The 26,427-nt window shown below is 36.0% G+C and overlaps 1 protein-coding gene and 1 long non-coding RNA gene across 5 annotated transcripts in view; one reads left to right on the top strand and one right to left on the bottom strand.

The window, feature by feature from the left end:
• The window catches only part of LOC112132325 (uncharacterized), a 229,652-nt gene that overhangs the window by 61,163 nt on the left and 142,062 nt on the right, over positions 1-26,427 (bottom strand). For 2 of the 4 annotated variants that reach the window (XR_002914139.3, XR_008522983.2), the window contains exon 3: positions 6,120-6,239. This is a non-coding gene — a long non-coding RNA (uncharacterized LOC112132325). The other 2 variants (XR_008522982.1, XR_008522981.2) reach the window with 2 other exon arrangements.
• Positions 1-26,427, top strand: part of ABCA12 (ATP binding cassette subfamily A member 12) — a 204,750-nt gene that overhangs the window by 155,852 nt on the left and 22,471 nt on the right. The window contains exons 31-43 of the mRNA XM_024243578.2: positions 585-745; positions 2,191-2,427; positions 2,766-2,916; positions 5,191-5,443; positions 6,363-6,449; positions 7,208-7,301; positions 10,838-10,965; positions 12,426-12,513; positions 14,276-14,381; positions 22,131-22,185; positions 22,755-22,932; positions 24,423-24,538; positions 25,842-26,001. Coding sequence (XP_024099346.2) covers positions 585-745; positions 2,191-2,427; positions 2,766-2,916; positions 5,191-5,443; positions 6,363-6,449; positions 7,208-7,301; positions 10,838-10,965; positions 12,426-12,513; positions 14,276-14,381; positions 22,131-22,185; positions 22,755-22,932; positions 24,423-24,538; positions 25,842-26,001 — 1,814 coding nt within the window. The remainder of the gene's footprint in view (positions 1-584; positions 746-2,190; positions 2,428-2,765; positions 2,917-5,190; positions 5,444-6,362; positions 6,450-7,207; positions 7,302-10,837; positions 10,966-12,425; positions 12,514-14,275; positions 14,382-22,130; positions 22,186-22,754; positions 22,933-24,422; positions 24,539-25,841; positions 26,002-26,427) is intronic.

Raw genomic sequence — 26,427 nt, 5'->3', positions numbered from 1 at the left:
CATGACAAATGGTGAACATTTAGTCACTCAGCATAATAAAGGATTATTTGCTGTTAATTCATGTGAAAAAAAATGCATCCAAATATTTAAGAACACCCTTCTGAATTTTTCTTTTTTTTTCTTTCTTTTTTTTTTTTTTTGAGATGGACTCTCGTCTGTCGCCCAGGCTGGAGTGCAGTGGCATAAATCTTGGCTCACTACAACCTCCACCTCCCGGGTTCAAGAGATTCTCCTGCGTCAGCCTCCTAAGTAGCTGGGATTATATGCGTCCACCACCACACCCAGCTAATTGTAGATGGGGTTTCACCACGTTGGCCAGGCTGGTTTCGAACTCCTGACCTCAAGTGATCTGCCTGCCTCAACTTCCTAAAGTGCTGGGATTACAGGCGTGAACCAGTGAGCCTGGCCCTAAATTTTTCTTGCATCATTTTGGAAGCTCTTTGAGATCAGTCAGTTTTTCAGTTAGCTCATAAAATGTGACTCTTCTCCTCAGATGTCACAGGATTTACTCTAGCCAACTCTGTGTGTCTTGGGAACTGTACTTTCATGTTTCATTCTCTGTTGTTCTTGTCTGTATTTTCAAGCCAGAACAATCATTCTGTCGACGCACCACTTGGACGAGGCTGAAGTGCTGAGTGACCGCATCGCCTTCCTGGAGCAGGGTGGGCTTAGGTGCTGTGGGTCCCCATTTTACCTCAAGGAAGCCTTTGGCGATGGGTATCACCTCACGCTCACCAAGAAGAAGGTAGGAATGGGAGAAAATATATCTCATTATGGCGCCATAAATTAAGTTTTATATGAAATAGAAGCAGAGTCTCTCCAACTTTATTCATTGCTAAAATTCATTAGTATACTAGCTTAGTGCTTCTCAAATTTGAGTAAGCATCAAAATCCTGGAGGTCTTGGCTAAAACCCAGAGTTCTGGCCCCACCCCAAGAGTGTCTGATCCTGTAGGTCTGGGATGGGAGTGCAGAATGTACTATATTTTTATCAAGTTCCCAGGTGACGCTGATGCTGCTGGTCTGGGGACTGCACATTCAGAACCAATGTGCTAGGTAAAAAATGATTGACATCTTAAGGTTACTGATGGAGAATCAGCCTTTTAGTTCTCCTAACATTTCAACCTAGAAAGCCAAAAATTCAATTTTCTGCTTTATCAAAAGCAAATAAAACGAATATGAAGTCATGGGTTCACTTTCTGATTAGTACTCCTCAAGTGGCAGTGCAGGGACTGTAATTTACACAGGTCAACTGTGCCTTTACATCTTTTGGAGAACAAAAATGCTCGCTAAAGATCCCTGCACCACCTAACAGAACATATGATTTAAAAATACTGTGCAAGATGTATATGCTATTAGGAAGTTTTCAACTACCTCCATTTATTTTATATCTAATCCTCCTGTGACTTACAAAATATAAGAAAATGTTATGCTATTAATAGTTATACTCTTAATTATTATACTCATTAATTCAGAAATTTATGTATTAGGTGCATTATGCCTTATGATATCCAAGCACTGTCCCAGGCAGTGGTGACACAGCAGTGAACTGATAATATGAAAATCTCTGGCCTCTTAGAGTTTATATTCTGATGGAGTGTGAGGAATTCAGATGATACAATCAATAAGTAAATTATTTCATATATTAGCAATTAGTAAATCACTTATTTCTATTAGTGAATTTTTTTATATTTATTAATAAATAATATTTTAGTAAATATTTATTTCTATGCTATGGATAGAAATAAAGCTGGGAATGCTGAGTGGGGCAATATTTAAGTAGGGTAATAAGAAAAGAGGTTCTTTGATGAAGTGGCAGTTGAGCCGAGAGTTGGATGTGGTGAGAGAATGGGACATATCGCTATCTGGAGGCAGAGGACCACCAGTTGCAAGGACCTTGAGGAGGGGATGTGCCTGAAGCCAAAGCCCTCTAGCAACAGAGAAGAGACTGTTGTTGCTAGAGTAGAGCAAATGAGAGGGAGGGGGTTAGAGAAGGGACAGGGTGACGTGGGAGAATGGGGCCAGTAGAATAGGGACCCAAGTGGCAAAGGGGTCTCTAGAGCAGTGATGTATGATCTGACTCAGGTGTGGAGTGGCCTAAAAGAACTCATCACCTCACCCTCTGATTAGGGCCTGGGGAACTATAGTGTAAAGAGAGGAGAGTGTTTTAATTCCTACTTTTCTCTCTTAGAGTCCAAATTTAAATGCAAATGCAGTATGTGACACGATGGCCGTGACAGCAATGATCCAATCACATCTCCCCGACGCCTACCTCAAGGAGGATATTGGGGGAGAGCTTGTTTATGTGCTTCCTCCATTCAGCACCAAAGTCTCAGGGGCCTACCTGTCACTCCTACGGGCACTCGACAGTGGCATGGGTGACCTCAACATCGGGTGCTACGGCATTTCAGATACCACCGTGGAGGAGGTATACCTCAATATTTCTTTTTTTTCTTCAAGCTGATATAACTTGCTGTTCCCTTTGAATAAATATGTGCCATTTTTCTAAAAAAATTTTTTAAATATTTCACAAAATTAGAAAAGCTTAACATTTTTTCAGTACTATTCTTATGTAAGACTGAGAATAAAATGTTGCCCCAGCTAGAGAGCACGTATCTTTTACATAGAGAAATACTCATTTTGAAGTCAGATGGGAAAAATTTGTCTCAGTAAATGTGATGAAAGTTCAAAATCAAAGGTAAGCTTAGAAATGAGAAAAGATATGCACTTTTCATGTTAATGAAGTGATCTGGCTTCTCTTTCTAGGTCTTTCTGAACTTGACCAAAGAGTCACAAAAAAATAGTGCTATGAGTCTTGAGCACTTAATGCAAAAGAAAATTGGGAATTCCAATGCCAATGGCATCTCAACTCCTGACGATTTATCTGTGAGCAGCAGCAATTTCACAGACAGAGATGGTACGAATCTAATGTGGATATTTTGTTTAATTCCAATAGATGACATAAATGAGAAAAATCACAGACAGACTCTGATTTTTAAAAATTCAACTCTAAACTTTCATTCTAAATTCAAAAAACACTAAGGAAATTTAAGCCTCCTTTTTTAAGATATAAAATATTCGTTAAACCAAATCGAATTCTCTATTTCAAAAGTACTTTGAAGAATGTGAAAGAACTCCCTTGATAGCATGGTGATGAGTATTCCACCTCCCCACCAGAAATTGTTTTCAAGAAGTAACTTCTACATTTTCAATTCATGTTCGGCAAGTTAAAATTCTTCTTGTAATTGGGGCTAACAATGGAGAAGATTACCATGTAAGGTAGTTCACTCCTTGTTATTAGACATCTTGAAGTAGAGACAATAGTCATTAAAAAAAGTAAAAAAAAAAAAAAAAAAAAAAAAGGAGTTGCCACTCTTTATGGTACCCTCAATGGAAAACATGTCTAACCTACCTAACTCTGAGTCTTTCAGGTGCTGAGAAACTGCTTTTGGGGAGAGTTTCTGAGTTAATTATTTTGGACTTGATGGCTAAGAGTCTATAATAGTAGATTTCCTCCCCCAATCCTTAACATAGGATATGCTTAAAAAATCATGTTGCTTGACACGAATTTGTGGGATTGGGCTCTTTTGAAAATAACTTTTATTGTCTCTTCTCTTTCTGACAGTTAATTTATACCTCTGGAAACACCATTTACTTAAGGAAGCATAGAGTAAAATGATATATAAATCATGGAGTACTCATTTCAACAGTTTTTGCTTACAGAAAAAAATCTCTAAGAACAGAACTTTTAATTAAACATTTGCCTGGCTCTCAAAGTCAGGAAAGATAATCTCTGATGTTTGTATAATTCTGGAACTGGAGGCTAATTTGTCCTCTGTCATAGTTTCTTTTGGGGAATATAATTGTGGCCTCCGTGGCATTGAGGACTTTTATTAGAAAGTGGTCATCTGCTGTAGGAAGCAAAGGCTAAGTATGTGCCTCTGCATGTGTCTTATAATTTGAAACTATTCTTCAGTCCAAATGTTCCCTTCATTGACATTATCTTTTAGAAAGCACGTTTATTTCATTTGATACACCTGTAAGTCATCCACATGTAATTTCTCAAGAAACAGAAAAGCATATTAATTAACTGAAAATATTCAGCTCCTTCTACAATTCCCTTTTGCAGAGATATGAGTTTGCATTTAAACTTGTTCACTCTGTTTAATTGGAATTCATTTTAAATTAAGCAGCTTTGTATTTTTTTCTTATCAGCTAAATGAAGATCATGATTTTTGTGCTGCATAATTTCTGATGGAAAACTTAAAATATATGCATAGTTGATGAATACCATCATCTTATCACCTATGAAGGCGTGTGTGGTGGCAGGCTTTCGGAGAGAATGCTATATTTGAACCTGTTTTTAGAGGGAGCTGCTGAAATTATTAGCCATAGGGCTCTATTGAAGGAGCAATGGTTTATGGCCTCTATAGCTGCTCTGCCATGGAATTTTTCTCAGCACTAGAAAAGCATTTCAAAGTATGGGGATGGTAGATATTTTTTCTAATGGGTTCTTTTTTTTTTTTTAAATAACTCTAGTGGTAAAAATTGAGTTTTGAAAGGCCATATAATCATTCTAAATTTCTAAAGAGAATGTAATAAATATGTGGTTGAACCAGAATTGTACTCTGGAAGGGAGGATTTCCCTTTTCCTACTCTTAGTGTGAATTAATTGGACCTCATGTTAGAATCAGAGCCAATTAGACTTACAGTCACTACGTTACTCACAATAGGAACAAATTGTTAGATTAGGTTGGTGTTTGAGTTTGTATTTGTCTCACATGAATTTAGTCTCTTCATAGAAACTATCTCTTGGGTATTAGTAATATATACTGAGTCTGCATTGAGACTTTAGGGTTTGAGATCAATATTCATTTATGAAATTCTAGATATCTAACTTTGACATGTAAAATTACTATGCCTGTGACTAATAATACTTTGTGTATAGTGAATTAGAATTTTCAAATCACTTTACACACAGTTCTGTACGAGATGGATATTATAGTTCTCAGTTTTCCCAATGAAAGGTCCAAGGCTAAGGCTGAGAAATAAAATTGCAGGACCTCAAATCCAAATCTTTAAAAGCTTTTCCCACCACAGTGTATTATACCATTTATCTATAGTTTCTGAAGTTATTTTATTGCTTATCAAGATTTCCCAGAACCATATCCAATCTCTTTTTCTTAATCAGACAAAATCCTGACAAGAGGAGAGAGGCTGGATGGTTTTGGACTGTTGCTGAAGAAGATCATGGCTATACTCATCAAGAGGTTCCACCACACCCGCAGGAACTGGAAAGGTCTCATTGCTCAGGTTATCCTCCCCATCGTCTTTGTGACCACTGCCATGGGCCTTGGCACACTGAGAAATTCCAGCAACAGTTATCCAGAGATTCAGATCTCCCCCTCTCTTTATGGTACCTCCAAACAGACAGCCTTCTATGCGTAAGTTTCTTTCTGTTAACTAAAAGAATGTTTCCAAAATGCTTCCAGGAGTGTGGTTGTACCTGAATGAATGCCATGAGATGCTGGAGGATAAAGTACTTAGAAGCCAAGGTACCTGATTCTGCTAAAGGAATGAAGAGTTTGATTGATTGCAATATGTTACTTCTATTGCCAACAAATAGTTTTTTCAGAGTTTTTGCATTCATCTAAAACTAAAGTTATAGTAGATATTTATTTATAATGACTAGACTTTAATTAAGAAAGCCAGATTAGGTCTGGTTCCCAATCTGTTGTAATATACAGCAAATAACTTTCTATTGGTCTCACAAATATTAAATAGCAATGTCAGAATCCTGTGTAATATAATGTTACATATACAATAGGTGATCACTGATGCATGTGACAATTAGGTGAATAAGAAGGCAGCCAAAAAGAGACATGTGCATTTTCCTGTGATACCTTTCTTTTCCTGAGACTGTGTCTTTTTTTTTAGATTTCTTAGATTAAGAAAACAGTCCTAAGCTGAGTGCAGTGGCTCACGCCTGTAATCCTAGCACTTTGGGAGGCCAAGGCAGGCGGATTACTTGAGCTCCAGAGTTTGAGACCAGCCTGCCAACGTGGCAAAACCCCGTCTATACTACAAATACAAAAATTAGCCAGGCCTGGTGGCGCTTACCTGCAATATCAGCAATTCGGGTGTCTGAGGTACAAGCATCGCTTGAACCCAGGAGGCTGAGGTTGCATTGAGCCGTGTGATCGCACCACTGCACTCCAGCCTGGGCAACACAGCAAGACTCTGTCTCAAAAAAGAAAAAGAAAACCCTTCTATATACAGCACATTTCATTTCTTCAAGCATGATTTTAATATGGGAGACTAGTAGAAAAATCATGAATTTGTTTCTGTCCTTTCATATTGCAGGAATTATCACCCGAGCACAGAAGCACTTGTCTCGGCAATGTGGGACTTCCCTGGAATTGACAACATGTGTCTGAACACCAGTGATCTGTAAGTGGTTCTTGCTCTTCAATTTTTTATTGTTTTCAACATTCCAGTTTGAGTGTGTGCATGTGTATGTGGGTGTGTGTGTCTGTTATTTGCCTGGAAGAAAGCTGTACCCTGATAGAAATCCCTGTTTAACAGATTTTGTCTATCTCCTTTAGTTCATTTCTTAGTTATCCTATGCTATACCAATAAATATTAGATGTCTTATGATTTGTACAACTCTCTTGTATGCATATTTTCATTTAATTATCACAATCTTGTGGATTATTAATCCCATTTTACAGATAAATAACTGAGGCTCACAGAGACTAAGATACTTATCTAGCTGAGACTCCAGTTCTCATTTGCACGATATAGTGTTGCTTATTTGAACGTCTAAGATAGTATTAATACATAACTCATGTAAACATGACCTTGGTGTATTATTATGCTAAAGTATCCCTTCCTCTCAGAAGAGAGGATGAAAAGAGCAAAGAGTATAAAGGAGAGAAAAAAACCCCATCCTGACACAGTAAGACAATTCAATAAGCACTGGTCTCAATACTATGTAATCAATAAATGCTCTCCCTTGTCCCCCATCACAAAATGTCAAATCATTTGGAAACGGTGGAGCAATGTACACTGAAGTTATGAAAAATCAGTAAATTGTATCTGTGACTACACGCATGAACTTAATACCAAATACTTGTTTACATGCTCATATGTAAACATGAGAACACATATACATACACACCTCACAGCAATATCATTTTAACTTGCAGACGGTGTTTAAACAAAGACAGTCTGGAAAAATGGAACACCAGTGGAGAACCCATCACTAATTTTGGTGTTTGCTCCTGCTCAGAAAATGTCCAGGTAAGATGGAATTCAGTTTCAGTGAAATGGGAAAAATACGGGAATAAATATCAAAAGCTCGAAAGATCTCTCTAGGTTACCAAAGAATCAGTATAAGTTCATTTTATGGAAGCTAGTAGCTCAGAAATATGGATCTGGGCAGCTCAAAAAATACTGACTTTGAACATCAGCTTACTGTTTTAAATCCATCTCAGGACCAATTTCCAAAGGTAGGTAATTCTATGATGATCTTTGTTGAAACCAACCGAAAATGAATTTTTGGTCTCAGTTTAGAACTAAGTAGAAGGCTCTATGTTTCACATGAAAAAATGCGACCATAACTGTCATATTTGAAATATAGCAAGACTGCCACTGTAGTGGTCAGCTGGGAAGTCAATAATGTATAAGTCTAGAACAGAACTCCCTATGTCTCTAGGCAACACCTCCAGGCTTCAGGAAAAAAATCATTTCCTGAAAAAACAAAAAAATTATTCACCACTTACTCTGTCTGTATTCTATAGATGCAGACCTTAGTTTTCTAAGCCTATCAGTTCACCACACTTGTACGAGAACCAGATTCACTACAGAAGTTCAAGATTGTTGAAGAAAAAAAGTCACTATTTCTAATAGTTACTATATTGCCAACTAAATTTCTTGCAGTATTTTCTTCAGAGTGACATACGGTTGTACACTGAAGTGTCTTGGTATAATAGTTTATAATGAAAATATCTTCAGTGAATGCAACCCACTTTGGTGTTCTTATGCAAAATAGTTACTAACAATAAGAGTTGGGACCCAACAAGAATCTTTTGGAATCCCTGCATATTTAAAAATTAGTCTTGGCCAGGTGTGATGGCTCAAGCCTGTAATCCCAGCACATTGGGAGGCTGAGGCTGGTGGATTCCTTGAGCTCAGGAGTTCAAGACCAGCCTGGGCAACATGGTGAAACCCCATCTCTACCAAAAATATAAAAAGTAAAATAAAATTTGCTGGGCATGTGGCACGCGTCTGTGGTCCCAGCTACTCAGGAGGCTGAGGTGAGAGGATAGCTTGAGCCTTGGGAGTTCAAGGCTGTACCACTGCACTCCAGCCTGGGTAGAAAAAAAAAAATTAGTCTTAACCCAGTATTAAAAGTTTTAAAATCCTTTATCTAATTTAGCTAACTTCAGAAGTTCTTTATGTATTTCTTTAGTTCGTAGTAAAAGTAACCTAACTTAATATTTAAAATTGAAATTTGTATAGTTTTTATTAATCTGAAAAATCTAGGCCAGGTGCAGTGGCTCATGCCTGTAATCCCAGTACTTTGGGGGGTAGGAAGATTGCTTGAGCCCAGGAGTTCGAGACCAGCTTGGGCAACATAGTGAGACCTCATCTCTACAAAAAATTTAAAAATTAGCTGGGTGTAGTGGTGTGCACCTGTAGTCCCAGCTACCTGGTGGGGCTGAAGTGGGACGATGGCTTGAGCGCACAAGGTCAAGGATGCAGTGCTGTGATGGCACCATAGCACTCCAGCCTGGGTGACAGAGAGAGACCCTGTCTCAAAATAAATAAATTAAAAATCCAGTAGTCTTCAATTTTTTTCCAACCAATTTTGTCATTTAATTAACATCCCTAAATCTATTTCCAACTATTTAATAACAATGAGGTCACTTTGCATAATTGATGCTCTGTATACCAGACATACAATATGGATAAAGCACTAAGTTTTTTGAGAAAGAAAAAAAATTATACTGCATATATATCAAAAGATGAAGAGAGTAAAAAGGAAATCCACAGAGTAGAGAATGATATTCACAATATACAACAAAGGACTCATATCCAGAATAAATGTGTATATAAAGAACTGCAAATCAATGAGAAAAAGATAAATAACACAGCAGAAAAATTAGCAACAAACATGAGACACTGTACAAAGAGCATATCCAAATGGCCAATAAATATATAAAAAGGTAGTCATCAGGGACATACAAATTTAAGCCACAAAGCAATACCACTCCACAATCACCAGAATGGCTAAAATGAAGAAGAGGAAAAATTCTAAGTGTTAACAAAAATACGCAGCAACCAGAATTCTCATATTCTGCTCTGTGAATTTAATTTTGTGCAAAGAGTTTTTAAAACTACTTGGCAATATATCTTAATGGTAAAAATTTGCATATCTGTGGGACCTGCAGTTCCACTCTTACTATATACCCCTCAGAAATGTGAATAATGCTCACTAACAGAATAGGTAATGTCAAATATAATATATTTCCACAGTAGTATATAAACAAAATGAGAATGATTGATCTACCACTATACATAACATATGGAAGATTCTCATAATCATAATAATGAGTGAAAAGAGCCAGACACAAGAAAACACATTTATACTATTCCATTAATATAAAATATAAAAATAGGCAAAACTACTCTGTGTCTGTTACTTTGGGAGTGACAGTAATTTGAAGGGAGTGTGATGAGGGGGCTTCTGAGGTATTGGTCCTGTTCTGTATCTTGTCTTGGTTGTTGGTGACTGGTTACACAGGTGTGTCAGTTTGTCAAAATTCATCAGGCAGTACAGATAATACATGTGCATTTCTCTATGTATAGTATAATTTAAAAATTACATGAATACATAAGAGTATTCTCTTTTAATTATTTGTGAAAGCAGTGTCACTCTGGAATGTGATCTTCGTGTTGATATAACTTGATATAAGATAAAATCCGCACCGATTTTTTTTAGAGCAAGCTGGAACTTTATGTTCTTGAGATAGACAGGTGGCACTATAAAAACGTGCTAGACTTTTCCCATACTAAACTTCATTGCAATGAACCATGAGAAGCTACACTGAAAATTAAGTTGTCAGGAAGCAAAGAAAGTTACAAGCATAAATATAAATGGTTAAACTAAGCTCTAAACAAACATACTTAGTAATATAAGTACCCACAAGGGAAAGTGACCGGGGTACACAGGAACTCTCCACTAGCTTTGTGACTTTTCTGTAAATCTAAAATAATCCCAAACTAAAAGTTTATATATATCAAACTAATATATATATACACATATATACGTATATAATATTAACTAATATACATATAACTAAGCTCTGACTCTTAGGTTACATACTAAAACTAATGTATCATAAACTTTTCATCCACTGCTATCAATCCTTGAAAAGTGTTATATTTTCAATTTGTGGCAAACATTTTTTTCCTTCCTTGAGAATTATTGAGGAAATTTTATCATCTTAATGTTTAACATTATTGTCCAAACATATTAAGCCTCAGCATAGTGAAGGAAATATCACACATTTGTTAACTTGTGTTCTTTCAGGCCTTTAAGTGAGTCCTAAACATAGGGATTTGCTCTACATGAATAATAACTATTTGTTCTAATTTCTTGGCGTAGGTGAGATGACTTCTTTTTCAAAGCTCTTTAGAGTCGAAGGACAGTCTTATCACACTCTACCAGTTGCAGTAATAGACAAATCATGAGACTGAAGCTCCTTGACATTGTCTATTTAACTTGCACAGCATTGGCCAGAAAAAAATTCATTTTTAACTTTATTTTCCAGGAATGTCCTAAATTTAACTATTCCCCACCGCACAGAAGAACTTACTCATCCCAGGTAATTTATAACCTCACTGGGCAACGAGTGGAAAATTATCTTATATCAACTGCAAACGAGTTTGTCCAAAAAAGGTAAAATACTCTGTTCATAACATATTTAATTGCTTTCTAATTTTAATGGTAGCTGCCTTCTAAACTAGAGACAATAGATACAAATTTCTATTGTTTACATTTTACATGGTTAAATTCTCAGTTTTATTTAAACAGCCTTATATATTGAAATGTAAATAATGACTCTAAATTAAGATTTATTTGAGCAAATGGAAAACCACTGGTTATTTTAGGCCTCAAAAATGTACTGTTAAATTTGTACATATTTTTTTTTCCTTGAAGCCAAAGGGAATTTATTGACTGGCTTATACCAACTTGGAGAGGTTTAAGGCATGACTTTTGATGACAATTGGCCTCAGTTCCAGTATGAATATCTCAAAACTTAAGAGTGTGATATCTGCATATGGACAAAATGTGTTGTTCATGTGTAGCAAGGAAATGGGCTTGTACTTAAGCCACCTAAGCATTTATCATGGACACAAAGTTGGTAGACCTTCAATTGCTGCCATTTTCTTCTTTCCTCCATCTCTTCCCTCCTTTGTTTCTCAATATACAACCATGATTAATATTCATTGTAAAAAATAATTAGAAACTACAGATAAGCAAAAAGAAGAAAAAGAATATTATTTCTCCACACAGATATAAGCACTATTGATATTTTGGTGTATATCCTTCCAGAAGTTTCTTTGTCACAGATATACATGTAAATATTTTTAACAAAATGGGTTTTATTATAAACCAACTGTCTTAAAATCTGCCTTTAAAAGAAGTGAATGACATACTATGATGTTATTTGCATGTCAACAATATATAGCTCTATAGCACTACATTTAGGATGACAGTCACAAGATTATTCTAGTGTGACTGCACCATTATTTATTTAATCTGACCTTAGTTTGGTAGGCAGTTAAATCAACCTATTCTTAAAATTACTACTTGGATTTTTAAAATCAACGTTTCGTTTTTATACCATGAATTGACAAGCAGTTGACACGAATTGACAAGACCCAACTTGCCCTCAAATATTCAGGGAGAAAAAATGTATAATATCTGGGGACAATATAGGGGAAAATTTGTTATATAGAAGAAATGGAGCCATTTGAAAAAAGATATGAACTGATATTATATGACTTCCGTATTAATTACCTAAAAGGAATATTTGAGTACTAAAATATTAAGATATTTGAGGTGGTGAATGGGTCAGTTAAAATGGAGACATTGATTACATTATATATGTCACTCATTTTCAGGATGACTACTAAACATATGCAATTGTTTAGAAAGACTTGTCTCTAGTTATAATGTACACTTGAGACTGAAATATGATAAAAATGTAAAATATTTGTCAGGCAGTATTCATTTTATACTGTAAATGTGTTCCTAACAGAAAAAAAAAGTTGAGCTCCTCGTTAAGTATTTTAGATCTATTTAAGAAGATTTTTGCCACTAAACCAAAGATATATTTTTATTACTCTCTGTAGATATGGAGGTTGGAGTTTTGGGCTGCCTTTGACAAAAGACCTTCGTTTTGATATAACAGGAGTCCCTGCCAATAGAACACTTGCCAAGGTAAATTTTGATCTTTTTTCTGGAATGTCATACAAATGAGAAGGTGAAATTGATATGTTTAATCATTTTCATGAAGTGAAAACAAAATATGGGTACAATCGATTTGGCATGGTGCATAACCCAGGGCACAGTGGTTCCAATTCTGTGTATGTACCCTAGGGAAACATGTACACATTAGCATCAGGGCACACGTACAAATGTGTATACATGGTAGCATTTCTCATAATAGCCAAAAACGCAACCCAAAATGCCCACATGCAGAATATAGAAATAAACTGTTCATATTCATTCAATAAAAGTCCAGCAATGGAAATGAAAGAACTCAGCTCCATATAACAAGCAAGTTAAATCTCCCAAACATTATTAATAAGGAAAAGAAAAGACAAAAAGGAATACATTGACTATGATTACATTTACTGTAAACTTTGAGAGTTTATAGGCAAAATTCAACCATTTGTTTAGGGGAAAGGGAGGGTATTGTGATTTGGAAGGACATGGAGGGTCAGGAAAAAGGCGTTCTGGAGGCTGGCAATTCTTATTTCTCAACCCGTGTATAGTTGAAGGGATGTACTTCCTTCAGAATTTTTTTGGTAACACTATACTTTATTACCTGCACTTTTCTTTGTGTATATGTCATAACTATTTAGAAATGAAAATGTATATGTTTAGCCTTGCTTCTTAAAGAACCTGGAAACTTTAACCAAATTAAATGGAGATAAATAATTCTGCTCACTTATTTTTCCTTTTAGATTATACCTAAAATGAAGTACAGTCACGGGATCAGATGCATATTCTTACCTATGTGATCAATGGTAGTCATAGGGATTTAAAATTGTCTACACATATTTCTCATCTGGTAGTAAGAGACATACACAGTCTTTGGGAAAGTGGGGAAACTAATGTCCATTTCGTGATGATTATGTGCCAACCACTAGTATCATCTTTTACACAAACTACCTAATTTTCTGCTCACAGCATCCCTGTGTGATAAATATTACTGAGTCTATTTTAGCTGATTTTTACAGTAAATCATGTAGAAAGTAATTAGTGGTGCTGGGGATTTCAGTGCTTTCCTTTTCTTCCTCTCTCCTCTCTCTCCACACACAGAGTAAATATTCTTGCACAAACATGTGAATTTCTAATATAAAATCATTTCTCTCCAAATCAACTTTGCTATTTTGAATTAGTAATTGGGTTTCTTGAATTGAGGTTCACCAGTATATTAAATCTCTCTGTTTTTGACACAGAAGGTAAAATCATGCCCCATTTGCTAGGTTATAATTAGGAATCAAAAATTAGTGGAGGAATGTCAAGGTTTTCAATCTCGTGCTAAGGACACCATGCTTGTATATGTATTTTATTTATTTCTCCAGCTTGGTCTATTCCATTGTTTTTATTACCATTATTGGCAGCCAGGATACCTTAGTTCTAGTCTCAGAATCCCATGGATCTGCCACAGGGATGTAGATAATGATTTCTCCAGTTTATTTCAAGCTTTGCCTAGAAGAGATCCTGAATAACTAATAACTTAGTGCTATCCACAGAACAACTCTCTTCCCAATTTCTGCCTGTTTCTAAATTGGAAATTTATAGGCCTATGGTCAATACTCTAGAGAACAGTGCATAATCTTCCAAGATAAAATAAATTATTGGAAAATTGATGCTCTTATTTTAAATATAAATAAGATAGCCTGTCAGATGTTAAGACAGCCTAATTTATTTGAATGCAATATTGATCTTGCCTTCTTTTGGAATTTAATAGGTATGGTATGATCCAGAAGGCTACCACTCCCTTCCAGCTTACCTCAACAGCCTGAATAATTTCCTTCTGCGAGTTAACATGTCAAAATACAATGCTGCCCGACATGGTAAAGTTACTAACACAAAAGTGTCCTGTATTGCAACTTTTGTTACTCTTTGTATAAAAATGCACTTTATATCCTGTTTCTTCACAGTGGCAGGTATTTTATGGTATCTAGATCACAGGTCTTTAAAAGGAGTTTAGAAGTAGTAACTATCGCCAGATGGAACATTCTGGATAATCCTCTTAACTTCAGGTCAATTTAGTTTTCTCATTTATCAAATCAGGATAATAATGCTGACTTCACGTGCATGTCTGCTGTCAACCAAGTAGTTATAGCTCATAGAAAAATATTTTTAAACGATGTGCTTGTCTATAGGCTAAACAATTTTTAAAAACAATTAATGTTTACAAATACTATTCACAAATCTAAATATGATGACAAAACTTTTCTTTTTTGACATATGTTAGTGGTTACTTTTTTATTTTATTATTTTTCTTCAACTTTTATTTTAATATTATTTTTCTTCAACTTTTATTTTAAGTTCAGGGGTACATGTGCCAGATGTGCAGGTTTGTTACATAGATAAACATGTGCCATGGTGGTTTGCTGCACATATCAATGCATCACCTAGGTATTAAGCCCAGCATCCATTAGCTATTCTTCCTGATGCTCTCCCTCCTTCCATCCTCTGCGCTCTGACAGGCCCCAGTGTGTGTTGTTCCCCACCATGTGTCCATGTATTCTCACCATTCAGCTCCCACTTATAAGTGAGAACGTGCAGTATTTGGTTTTCTGTTCCTACATTAGTTTGCTGAGGATAATGGCTTTCAGCTCCATCCATCTCCCTGCAAAGGACATGATCTAGTTCCTTTTTATGGCTACATAGTATTCCATGGTATATATGTACCACATTTTATTTATCCAGTCTATCATTGATGGACATTTAGGTTGATTCCATTTAGGTCTTTGCTATTGTGAATAGTACTGCAGTGAACATACATGTGCATGTATCTTTATAACAAAATTATTTACATTCCTTTGGGTATATATGTAGTAATAAGACTGCTGGGTGAAATGGTATTTCTGCCTGTAGATCTTTGAGGAATCACCACCCTGTCTTCCACAATGGTTGAACTAATTTACATTCTTACTAACAGTGTAAAAGGCTCCTTTTTCTCTGCAACCTCACCAGCGTCTATTGCTTTTTGACTTTTTACTAATAGCCATTCTGACTATTTTGAGATGGTATCTCATTGTGGTTTTGATTTGTATTTCTCTAATGATGAGTGATGTTGAGCTTTTTTTCATGTTTGTTGGCTGCATGTATGTCTTCTTTTTAGAAGTGTCTGTTCATGCCCTTTGCCCACTTTTTAATGTTTTCTTTTTCTCCCCCAGTAAATTTAAGTTCTTTAAAGACTCTGGATATTAGACCTTTGTCAGACAGATAGATGGCAAAATTTTTCTCCCATTCTGTAGGTTGTCTGTTCACTCTGATGAAAGTTTCCTTTTCTGTGCAGAAACTCTTTAGTTTAATTAGATCCCATTTGTCAATTTTTGCTTTTGTTGCAATTGCTTTGTTTTTGGCATTTCCATCATGAAAGTTTTGTCTGTGCCTATGTCCCGAATGGTATTGCCTAGATTTTCTTCTAGGGTTTTTATAGTTTTGCATTTTACATTTAAGTCTTTAATCCATCTCGAGTTAATTTTTGAATATGGTGTAAGAAAGGGGTCCAGTTTCAATTTTCTGCATATGGCTAGCCAGTTCTCACAGCATCATTTATTAAATAGGGAATCTTTTTCCCTATTGTTTGTTTTTGTCACGTTTGTTAGAGATCAGATGGTCGTAGGTATGGGGTCTTATTTCTGAGTTCTCCATTCTGTTCCATTGGTCTATGTGTCTGTTCTTGTACCAGTACCATGCTTTTTTGATTACTATAGCTTTGTAGTATAGTTTGAAGTTGGATAGTGTGATGCTTCCAGCTTTGTTCTTTTTACTTAGGATTGTCTTAGCTATTCCATCTCTTTTTTGGTTCTATATGAATTTAAAAATTTTTTTCTAACTCTGTGAAGAAAGTCAATGGTAATTTAATGGGAATAGCATTGAATCTGTAAATTACTTTGGGCAGTATGGCCATTTTCATGATATTGATTCTTCCGATCCATAAGCATGGAATGTTTTTCCATTTGTTTGTGTTCTCTCTGATTGCTTTGAGCAGTGGTTTGTTGTTCTCTTGAAGAGGTCCTTCACTTCGTTAGCTGTATTCCTAGGTATTTTATTCTTTTTGTAGCAATTGTGAATGAGAGTTCATTCATGATTTGGCTCTCTGCTTGCCTGCTGTTGGTGTATAGGAATGCTAGCAATTTTTGCACATTGATTTTGTCTCCTGAGATTTTGCTGAAGCTGCTTATCCTAGCTTAAGAAGCTTTTGGGCTGGACAATGGGGTTTTCTAGATATAGGATCATGTCAACTGCAAACAAAGATAATTTGACTTTCTCTTCCTATTTGAATACCTTTATTTCTTTATCTTGCCTGATTGCTCTGGCCAAAACTTCCAATACTATGTTGAACAGGAGTGGTGAGAGAGCATATCCTTGTCTTGTGCCAGTTTTCAGGGGGAATGCTTCCAGCTTTTGCCCATTCAGTATGATATTGGCTGTGGGTTTGCCATATACATCTCTTACTATTTTGAGGTATGTTCCTTCAATACCTAGTTTGAGTTTTTAACAAAAGGGATGCTGAATTTTATCAAATGCCTTCTCCACGTCTATTGAGATAATCTTGCAGTTTTTGTCTTTAGTTCTGTTTATGTGATAAATCACATTTATTGATTTGTGTATGTTGAACCAACCTTGCATCCTGGGGATGAAAGCCAACTTGTGGCGGATAAGCTTTTTGATGTGCAAACTGGAGTTTGCCAGTGTTTTACTGAGAATTTTTGCATCGATGTTCATCAGGGATATTGGCCTGAAGTTTTTTTTTTTTTTTTTTTTGAGGCAGAGTCTCGCTCTGTTGCCCAGGCTGGAGTGCAGTGGCATGATCTCAGCTCACCGCAACCTCTGCCTCCTGGGTTCAAGCAATTCTCCTGCCCCAGCCTCCCAAGTAGGTGGGATTACAGGTGCCTGCCACATGCCTGGCTAATTTTTTGTATTTTTAGTAGAGACAGGGTTTCACCGTGTTGGGCAGGCTGGTCTTGAACTCCTGACTTCAGGTGATCCACCCGCCTTGGGCTCCCAAAGTGCTGGGATTACAGGCGTGAGCCATCAAGCACAGCCTTTTTTTTTTTTTTTTTTTTTTTTTTTTGGTATTTCTGCCAGATTTTGGTATCAGATGATGCTGGACTCATAGAATTAGTTAGGGAGGAGTCTCTCCTTTTCAATTGTTTGGAATAATTTCAGCAGACATTGTACCAGCTCTTCTTTATACTCTGGTAGAATTCAGCTGTGAATCCATCTGGTCCTGGGCTCTTTTTGGTTGGTAGGTTTTTTATTACTGCCTCAATTTCAGAACTTGTTATTGGTCTATTCAGGGATTCAGTTTCTTCCTGGCTCAGTCTTGGGAGGGTATATGTGTCCAGAAATTTATCCATTTCTTCTACATTTTCTAGTTTATTTGCATAGAGGTGTTCATAGTATTCTCTGATGGTTGTTTGTATTTCTTTGGGGTCAGCGGTAATATCCCCCTTATCATTTTTGATTGTGTTTGATTCTTCTCTCTTTTCTTATTTGTTAGTCTAGCTAGTTGTCTATTTTATTAATTTTTTCAAAAAACAGTTCCTGGATTTGTTGATTTTTTTAAGGATTTTTTGTGTCTCTATCTCCTTCAGTTCAGCTCTGATCTTGGTTATTTCTTATCTTCTGCTAGCTTTGGGGTTTATTTGCTCTTGGTTCTCTAAGTTCTTTTAGTTAAGATGTTAGGTTATTAACTTGAGATCTGTCTAGCTGTTTGATGTGGGCATTTAGTGCTATAAATTTCCCTCTTAACACTACTTTAGCTGCATCCCAGAGATTCTGGTACATTCTCTCTTTTTCTCATTCGTTTCAAAGAACTTCTTGATTTCTGCCTTAATTTCATTATTTACCCAAGAGTCATTCTGGAGAAGGTTGTTCAATTTCCATGTAGTTGTGTGGTTTTGACTGAATTTCCTAATCTTGAGTTCTAATTTAATTGCATTGTGGTCTGAGAGACTGTTTGTTATGATTTTAGTTCTTTTGCATTTACTGAGGAGTGTTTTACTTCTGATTATGTGATCAATTTTAGAGTAAGTGACATGTGGCGATGAGACAAATGTACATTCTGTTGTTTTGGGGTGGAAAGTTCTGTAGCTATCTATCAGGTCTACTTGACCCAGAGCTGAATTCCGGTCCTGAATATCTTTGTTAATTTTCTGAAAGACAAAAACTTTTATACTAAGAAGTTCTATACCTGGGCAAAAGCATTGCCATTCATTGAGCACTGCCCATATGACATGCTTTATATGAAATACTGATGATCCCTACAGCACTCTTCAGGGTGAATATTATTATCCCCTACTATTATATTATTTCTGTAAGGCCTAGAAGTGGGATTTGAATCCAGGACTGTCTGACTCCTGCCTGTTTATTTTTCTAATCCTCCACACTGCTCCTCTGGACTCAGCCATGCCTACTTCAGTTGAGTTTCACAAGAGGCTTTCACATAGTTTTTAAAATAAGGTTTGAAATTCGAAACAGACTTTTAAAAAATATACGTATTTCAATTACTGTTTATAAGATAATCTCATCTTCTTGAGCCTTGCTCAAATTGTTTTTCCATGCTGATCCTAAAAAAAAAATTTAAAAGAATAAAGAAAAGCTGGCAAACACATTTGCTGGTCAAGATTGAGATTTATAGCCTAATAGTCTATTAAGTAGGAAAAAAGATACAACATCTCTTTTAGAAATGCCAACATCTACATTTCTTTCATCTCCCTACTGTTGGGCATCATAGTGTATGCCAGATGTACTGGTGACTGTAGAAGTAGACCGAAGAGTCCAATACTCATTCCAGCAACAGGATATTGAGGAGTCTTCATTTCAGAGAAAACAGTGTTTTTTTTCCCCAATTGCTTTGGCGTTTTTCTAGCAGGAGAAACCAAGAAGAAAATACAAGATTGATAGTCCTTAGATCTACAGCATCAATAAGGAGCAAAGTCAAAAGTGATAAATTAAATTAAATGATGACTAAAGTGAATTGGGTCTAGTGTAACCGGTGTGAAATACTATTGGACGCTGTACTTTCAGTAGGGTGTTTTATTCAGAGCAAAAGACATTTATTGTTGAGACAGATAATGAAAGTATAAGAACCATAGAAATAACTAGGGGAAAATGTAGCAAAGATAAAGAGAACAAGAGACCAATGCTGCTTTTGAAGGGTCAGCTTTTTAAAACTTGTATTCTGGCTTCCTTTGTAATTAGTGCTCTTTATTTAGACCAAGGCAATCTGAGTCACTCTAGACTTCAGCAGGCTTGTTGTAACTCCTAACATTACATTTTAAGTTACAGAGTATAAAGAATTAAGAATTCTAAAACATAAAGTTTATTTTGACCCTAAACTGAAGTTTATTTTAATTAAAACTAATTTAAGATGTAGCTTGAGTTATATAGAAATTAGTAATAGTATGTCTTCTAGCCTCTAATAATTTTTCTTAAGTAGACTTATGGAAGTGGTAAGTTTCCACTCTCTCTGGAAGGAACCCGATCTCTTTCAAAGAAGAAATGCTACATCACCCTAACTTACTTTTATTGTTTCTTAATGCATATATGAGGTCTACCATTGTAATAATATTACTGGTTTTAAAAATCAACCCAATTATTCTCCCACTGCCTCCCTCTAACACACTAGTTATTTGAAGCCATATTTGTTAGATTTTGCCTGAATTGGGATTTTACTTTAACTATAAAATTGATTTTCTTTGAATTCTAACATGCTAATAAAAATCTTTTAATTAGCTTTCCTTTGCAATGTCAATATCTATTCTATTCATGTGGTTCCCTCTAGTGGTTAATATAACATGAAAATTCTGTTCTTCTCAAAAAAATACAGGTTTGCTTGTTTTCCTTAATAAATGTTATGCAACTAGGCTCTTTTTCAAGAATACTAACACATTGCCCCTTCCACTCCAGTGTTTATTCTTACTTTGTTGCATTAGAAGCAGTGGTCCATGGGAAGCATCTAAATTAAGGTTTATAACTGTAGACACATCAGAAGATGTCTTATTTTTAATATACATTATATGTGAGAAAAATATTAATTGAAATTTTGAGATTTGAGTTCATTTAAAAGCATTTATTGACCAATCTCTCTACTTTAGACATCGTGCTGGATGCTGTAGAACCTACAGAGATAATTATGATATAGGTCCCCAACTGTGACACATTTCCTTGATCTTTCAGCTGAAAATATGCATAAAAAACTAGTTCCACAGGATTTTGCATAGTGGAGTAAAATGTATTTGCAAGGATTCCTCTGGTGAAATAGAGTATTTCTTGATTCTGAAATACAAAGCAGAAATAATAGAAAAGTTCTCCCTTACCTATATAATAATTTACCATTGGGTTTAAGTAGGGCCCCCAGGAAAACTGAATCTCAGTTAAAAAGGGCCCCTTAATTTATACAAAAGATAAGAAAAGTATATCCCTCCAATGATGTGATTAACATTATAAATCAACTTGGTTTTTGTTGTTGTTAGTTTCTTGCTTTAACCATATATTTTTTCTTTAATATACAACAGTTACAGAACTCAAATTCAAAGGATGTTACATTCTACTTAATGAAAATTATAAATGTAACTTGAGAAAATCTGCCTTTAGAATCATCTATATTCAGTGCTGTGCAAGGGCCTTAACATCCTAGTACAATGAACAAATACTATATGAACAGTTAAGTGAGAAAGCTCTCACTTAGTTTATGACACTATAGGAACAAGTATTTAGGAGCTATCTATCTTCAGTGGCATCCCCTACCACTCTTTTCCACAGTTGCTCAGACAGTACACACTTTACCTTCACATTGTTTTCCTTTGGGAAACTGTTGACAGCTCATTCTTGACTTTGGCTAACCAAGGTCCCCTAAGGAAGGGAAGAAAAGAGCCTTGCTTTTTACTCAAGTATAAGCAACATTGGGAGATCTCAACAATTTGGAACTGTATTGGAATTAAGTGACCACTTATCTGAAGCCAGCTAATATCTCTTAATCCTCTTAGACATTTATGTCTCAATGAAAAGGCCTCGGGTATGGCTGAAGTTCCCAAGCCCTACTCTGGTAGAGCTCTAGAAAAATAAGCATCTTAGAAGCAGTAAAGGGGAAGGAGGAGTCCGCTCAGGCTACACTATTTCCCCACCACAGACACAGCACTAAAGAGGGATGGGGGAGGTAACTGTCTGCTCTTTAAGGGATCCTCATATAAATAATTGGTCCTGCTTTGAATTGCTTATTTAAATGTAATACATTTCTGAAGTGCTGGTGAAATACAAACATATATATGACCAGATAGAAGGAAAAAATGGAACATAATTATTTAAATATAACACACTAGAGAGAAATGCAATATAAGAAATATAAATTCTTGTTCCCTTCCCAAAGGTTCTAAACACAATGTGAAAAACTTCTTTTTATGTGAGTGCCACCAATTGTATGGCATTAATGGGATTAGGGGAAAAATAATTTTCCTTTAAAAAAAAAAGGTCCCCCAAATAAAAATATAAGGAGGAAAGTGTTGAATATTATTCATCTAAAAATTGGTATTTCTGATTAACTGAATATCTACTAATAGAAGAACTGTTTCTTCTTTAAGGCATCATCATGTATAGCCATCCTTATCCAGGAGTGCAAGACCAAGAACAAGCCACGTAAGCAGATATCTCTAGCATGACTACTTTCTCCTTGACATAGCTGAGCCTTTGTATAAAGTGCTGTAATTGGAAATCACAGTTGTATCTGAATGAATGTCAATCTAGAAGGGCTGGTAATATGTCACTGACTGGGATAAAAGGAAGTTTCTGCAAGTGTGTAGAGTGGGCTTGCCAAGTAGAGCTTGTTGACTGCAGACTCACAGCATTTGCTGCTTTTATAAGTCAAGTGATAAGTGCTACATCACTTCAACTTCTCTGCATAGCAATTAAGTATGGTTCCTATGCTCAAGAATGATATATCCCTTGCATAGTCTCTGTAACCGTTGGAGACCGAGGTTTTTCTGTCAAATATCCCTAGTCAATTCAGATGCACTAGAACTATATTTATTCTAGGGTCACGGTAGAGTCACGTTGGAAATATTATCTGGCTGCCTTGCAGGATGCCTTATTTGTGTCACAGCCAACTCTTGTACTGTTTTGTTGATGGTTTTAGTTATGAATCTTTCTGAAAGGAAAAGAGTTCCAAAAACTTATGTGTGTTTTCCTCTCCCTATTGCTCACTCTAGAATCAGCAGTTTAATTGATATTTTAGTGGCACTGTCTATCTTGATGGGCTACTCTGTCACCACCGCCAGCTTTGTCACCTATGTTGTAAGGGAACATCAAACCAAAGCCAAACAGTTGCAGCACATTTCAGGCATTGGCGTGACATGCTACTGGGTAACAAACTTCATTTATGACATGGTGAGTAACTTATGTCCTTCATTGCAGGAAATAAAAGATCAATTTGGATAGAAGACATCAGTTTTCTATTCAAGAGTTATTTACTCTAGTTTGTTCAAATTGTTATCACAAAGACAGGAAATAAAGAAAATGACTTGAGTCAGGCTTATCTTCATCCAGTGGTTGGAAGAAAGATAATCTACCTGCCCTCATCTCTGCGGACTATATCAGATTCCCTAGGGCACTTAAAATGAGGATTTCTGGGCCTCACTCCAGATCTGTTAAATCCATATCTTAGGAGGGGAGCGTGGAGAATATGCATTTTTAAAAAGATCCCCCAGGTGATTTTGAGCATGCTGAAGTCTTACAGTCAGTACTGTGGAGAAATAGAAGCTTAGCAGCAAAATATCCTTACCTAATTGTGCCAAACAATCAAGCTTATAAAAATTTAATCAACTAATAGTGAAAAATGCGAAGTAGTAGCCCCTGCTAATGACACATTAGAGAAGATTAGTAGGAAAAAGAAGGGATGTATTTCATTGATAGCTCTCTCATTTGCATAAAATGGTCCCAAGTTCAGATGGTTGTTCTTGACTCCAAACATACCAGTGTTGGCCAAAAGCCCAGGATGGGTATGCATTTGCCTGGTGATTATGGTGAAATTGTCTGAGTTGCTGTCAAGATCATCGGCTTAAAGGGTTGGAGAGTAATTAACTGCATATCCATTTTGTTAATGTATCCAGCGAGGTCTAAAATGTGTTTGTTGTAGAAGTCAAATCTAAAAGAATAGTAATGACTTCTCAGGACTTAACAGGAGCTTTAATGTTAAGAAAATTTCAAGTACATACTTCTGTGAAGGTCTACTTAGTACTTTAGGATTCTGTTGTCTTATATCTGGAGCTCATTCCAATTTAGGAGATTCCTCCCCACCCTGCAAATTAAGTTACCACCACCTTCATTGTGTCCATCTTCCTGCAAACTCCTCAGCATTTAATATTTCTATTTGCCAACAAAATGCTAAGTTCTTTGTTCGTATACCTGTGATTATGAGGATATGTGGGACCCGATGCCCTGCTGCTTTGCACAGAGTGGTTCACACTGATAACCAAGCTTTAGAAATCAACCATCTGAGAGAGTTCCAGCATTCAAAACGAAATCAATACTTTGAGGACTGAATGTAATACCAAGATACCTGGCTGTCTTATCTTTCTCACTGAACCTCTGTCACTGAACCATCCCAAGTCTCAAAGCCTAGAGGCAGGAACAGCAGGTACTCCTTGTATATCTGTTAAAGATGGAGATTGGCTTATCCTCATATTGCAGGAGACAAATTCTAAAGTGAAATCAATGTAAAATAAGTTGAATGTTAGAAGCAATGGGAACATAAATAAGAATTCATTTCTTCACATTTTTCTAGGTCAACTTGTTGCAGTTTTAAACTAGATGGGTTATTGATTTTTTTTTGAAAAATGCTTGTCACATATTAAACATTGTTTTAAATATTTCCATAGGTTTTCTACTTGGTGCCTGTAGCATTTTCAATTGGTATCATTGCGATTTTCAAATTACCTGCATTCTACAGTGAAAACAACCTAGGCGCTGTATCTCTCCTGCTTGTCCTGTTTGGGTAAGCTGCTGATTAAGCAATGAAAGAAGAATTAATAGAATTAAATGCCCCTAGACACATATAGGACTAAATCTCATTAGCTAAATTACAATTGTCTTGGGGTTTCATTTGACATGAGTGATGACTAACAATACGTTGCACTTGCTAGTCCATAGACTGTAAAGTATAATACTTTTGAAAATTAATGTTGTTATTAATAGTAATACCTAAAATTAATAAGCATTTATTGGGTGCCAAGTGTCATGCTTTCTAATTTACATATGTGATCTCATGTACATAAAAATGAAAGCTTTAGAATGATGAGAAAATGTGTATACATGTATAAATTTATGTATTGACTAAATGAGTATACGTAGCATTATGAAGTGCATATACATTCATGTATACTTATTTATATTTATCTTTTTATAGATGTATAAGGACACACACATAATATTGTTTCTATATTAAGCTAACACAGGTAATACAGGCTGATATAATCAATGCTTAGCATAACAAATCTTTCTGCCCTGAATACATGGTAGTAACCCTTAATTAGCAATTGTAGCTAATGCAGGAACTCTGTCTCTAGATCTATTTAATTGCCCCCCAAATTGCTCAAGGTTTTGCTAAAAACAGGCTAGCGAGCTTCTAAGCATGCTCTTTCTGCTCAGCTAGACTTGAACAGTGTCATTATACTTTTCCTCAACTTTAAATTATAAGATTTATACCGATTAAACTCATATTTCTGAGCAACCTAAAAGGCTTGCCTAGGCGGGATAATACCATATTCAGGAGGGATTAATTTGTAGTTTTAATGATGTAGAACTACTCAAGGTTTCTTAAAAGAGGCTTTTTACTGTCTTTAAAAAACACTCTTTGGATTTTTTTTGTCAAAAAGGAATGAAAGAGAGATCTAGTTAGAAGGCTTGAGAACTCATCCCTAATGGTTATTTTTACTTTGGAAGCCCATCTAAATTGTTATTTTTTGTAAAATAGAATAATTAAGGAATTTCTTTTTTGAGACGGGATCTCACTCTGTCACCCAGGCTGGAGTGCAGTGGCATGATCACAGCTCACCACAGCTTGATCCTCCGACCTCAGCCTCCCAAATAACCAGGGCTACAGGTGCATGCCACCACACCTGGCTGATTTTCATATTTTTCTGTAGAGACAGGGTTTTGCCAAGTTGTTCAGGCTGGTCTCAAACTGCTGGGCTCAAGTGATCGACCTGCCTCAGCCTCCTAAAGTGTTAGGATTACAGGTGTGAGCCACCATGCCTGGTCAAGGCATAATTTTAATTCTTTGTGTTTTTAACCTGCAGGTATGCAACATTTTCCTGGATGTACTTGCTGGCTGGGCTCTTCCATGAAACAGGAATGGCCTTCATCACTTATGTCTGTGTCAACTTGTTTTTTGGCATTAATTCCATTGTTTCTCTGTCAGTGGTATACTTTCTTTCCAAGGAAAAGCCTAATGATCCGGTAAGGTCCCTTATTTCAGTGAATTTATCAAAAGCTTCAACATGTTCCAGGTGGAAAGATTTTATTTATTCTGCATAAAAAAGAAGAATATCATTTGATTCTATTAAATTTGGGAGAAGAGAAACTACAGCTTTTAAAATTCTTTTTGGGCCTCATCTAAGTTAATGCCTATCATTTTATGTATTGAGTGTCAAAACTATTGACACCTGATAGGGCTTGAATGGGGTGACGGAGGTGAAATCAGATGTATTGTGCGGCACTACATAAATCACGCAACCATTGGTCAGCTAAACATCTTACTCATTAACAAATTCTTATGGTATGGTGGTGACAAGGACAATGACAGTTATATGACTATGAGCTTCGATTCATTTGAACATTCATAGAGAAAAAACCTAATTCATCCCCTTTCAATCATGTATTGGA

This window comes from Pongo abelii, chromosome 11, assembly GCF_028885655.2.
Source record: "Pongo abelii isolate AG06213 chromosome 11, NHGRI_mPonAbe1-v2.0_pri, whole genome shotgun sequence".
In the NCBI taxonomy this organism is placed as follows: domain Eukaryota; kingdom Metazoa; phylum Chordata; class Mammalia; order Primates; family Hominidae; genus Pongo; species Pongo abelii.
This window is presented reverse-complemented; position numbering and strand designations above follow the sequence as displayed.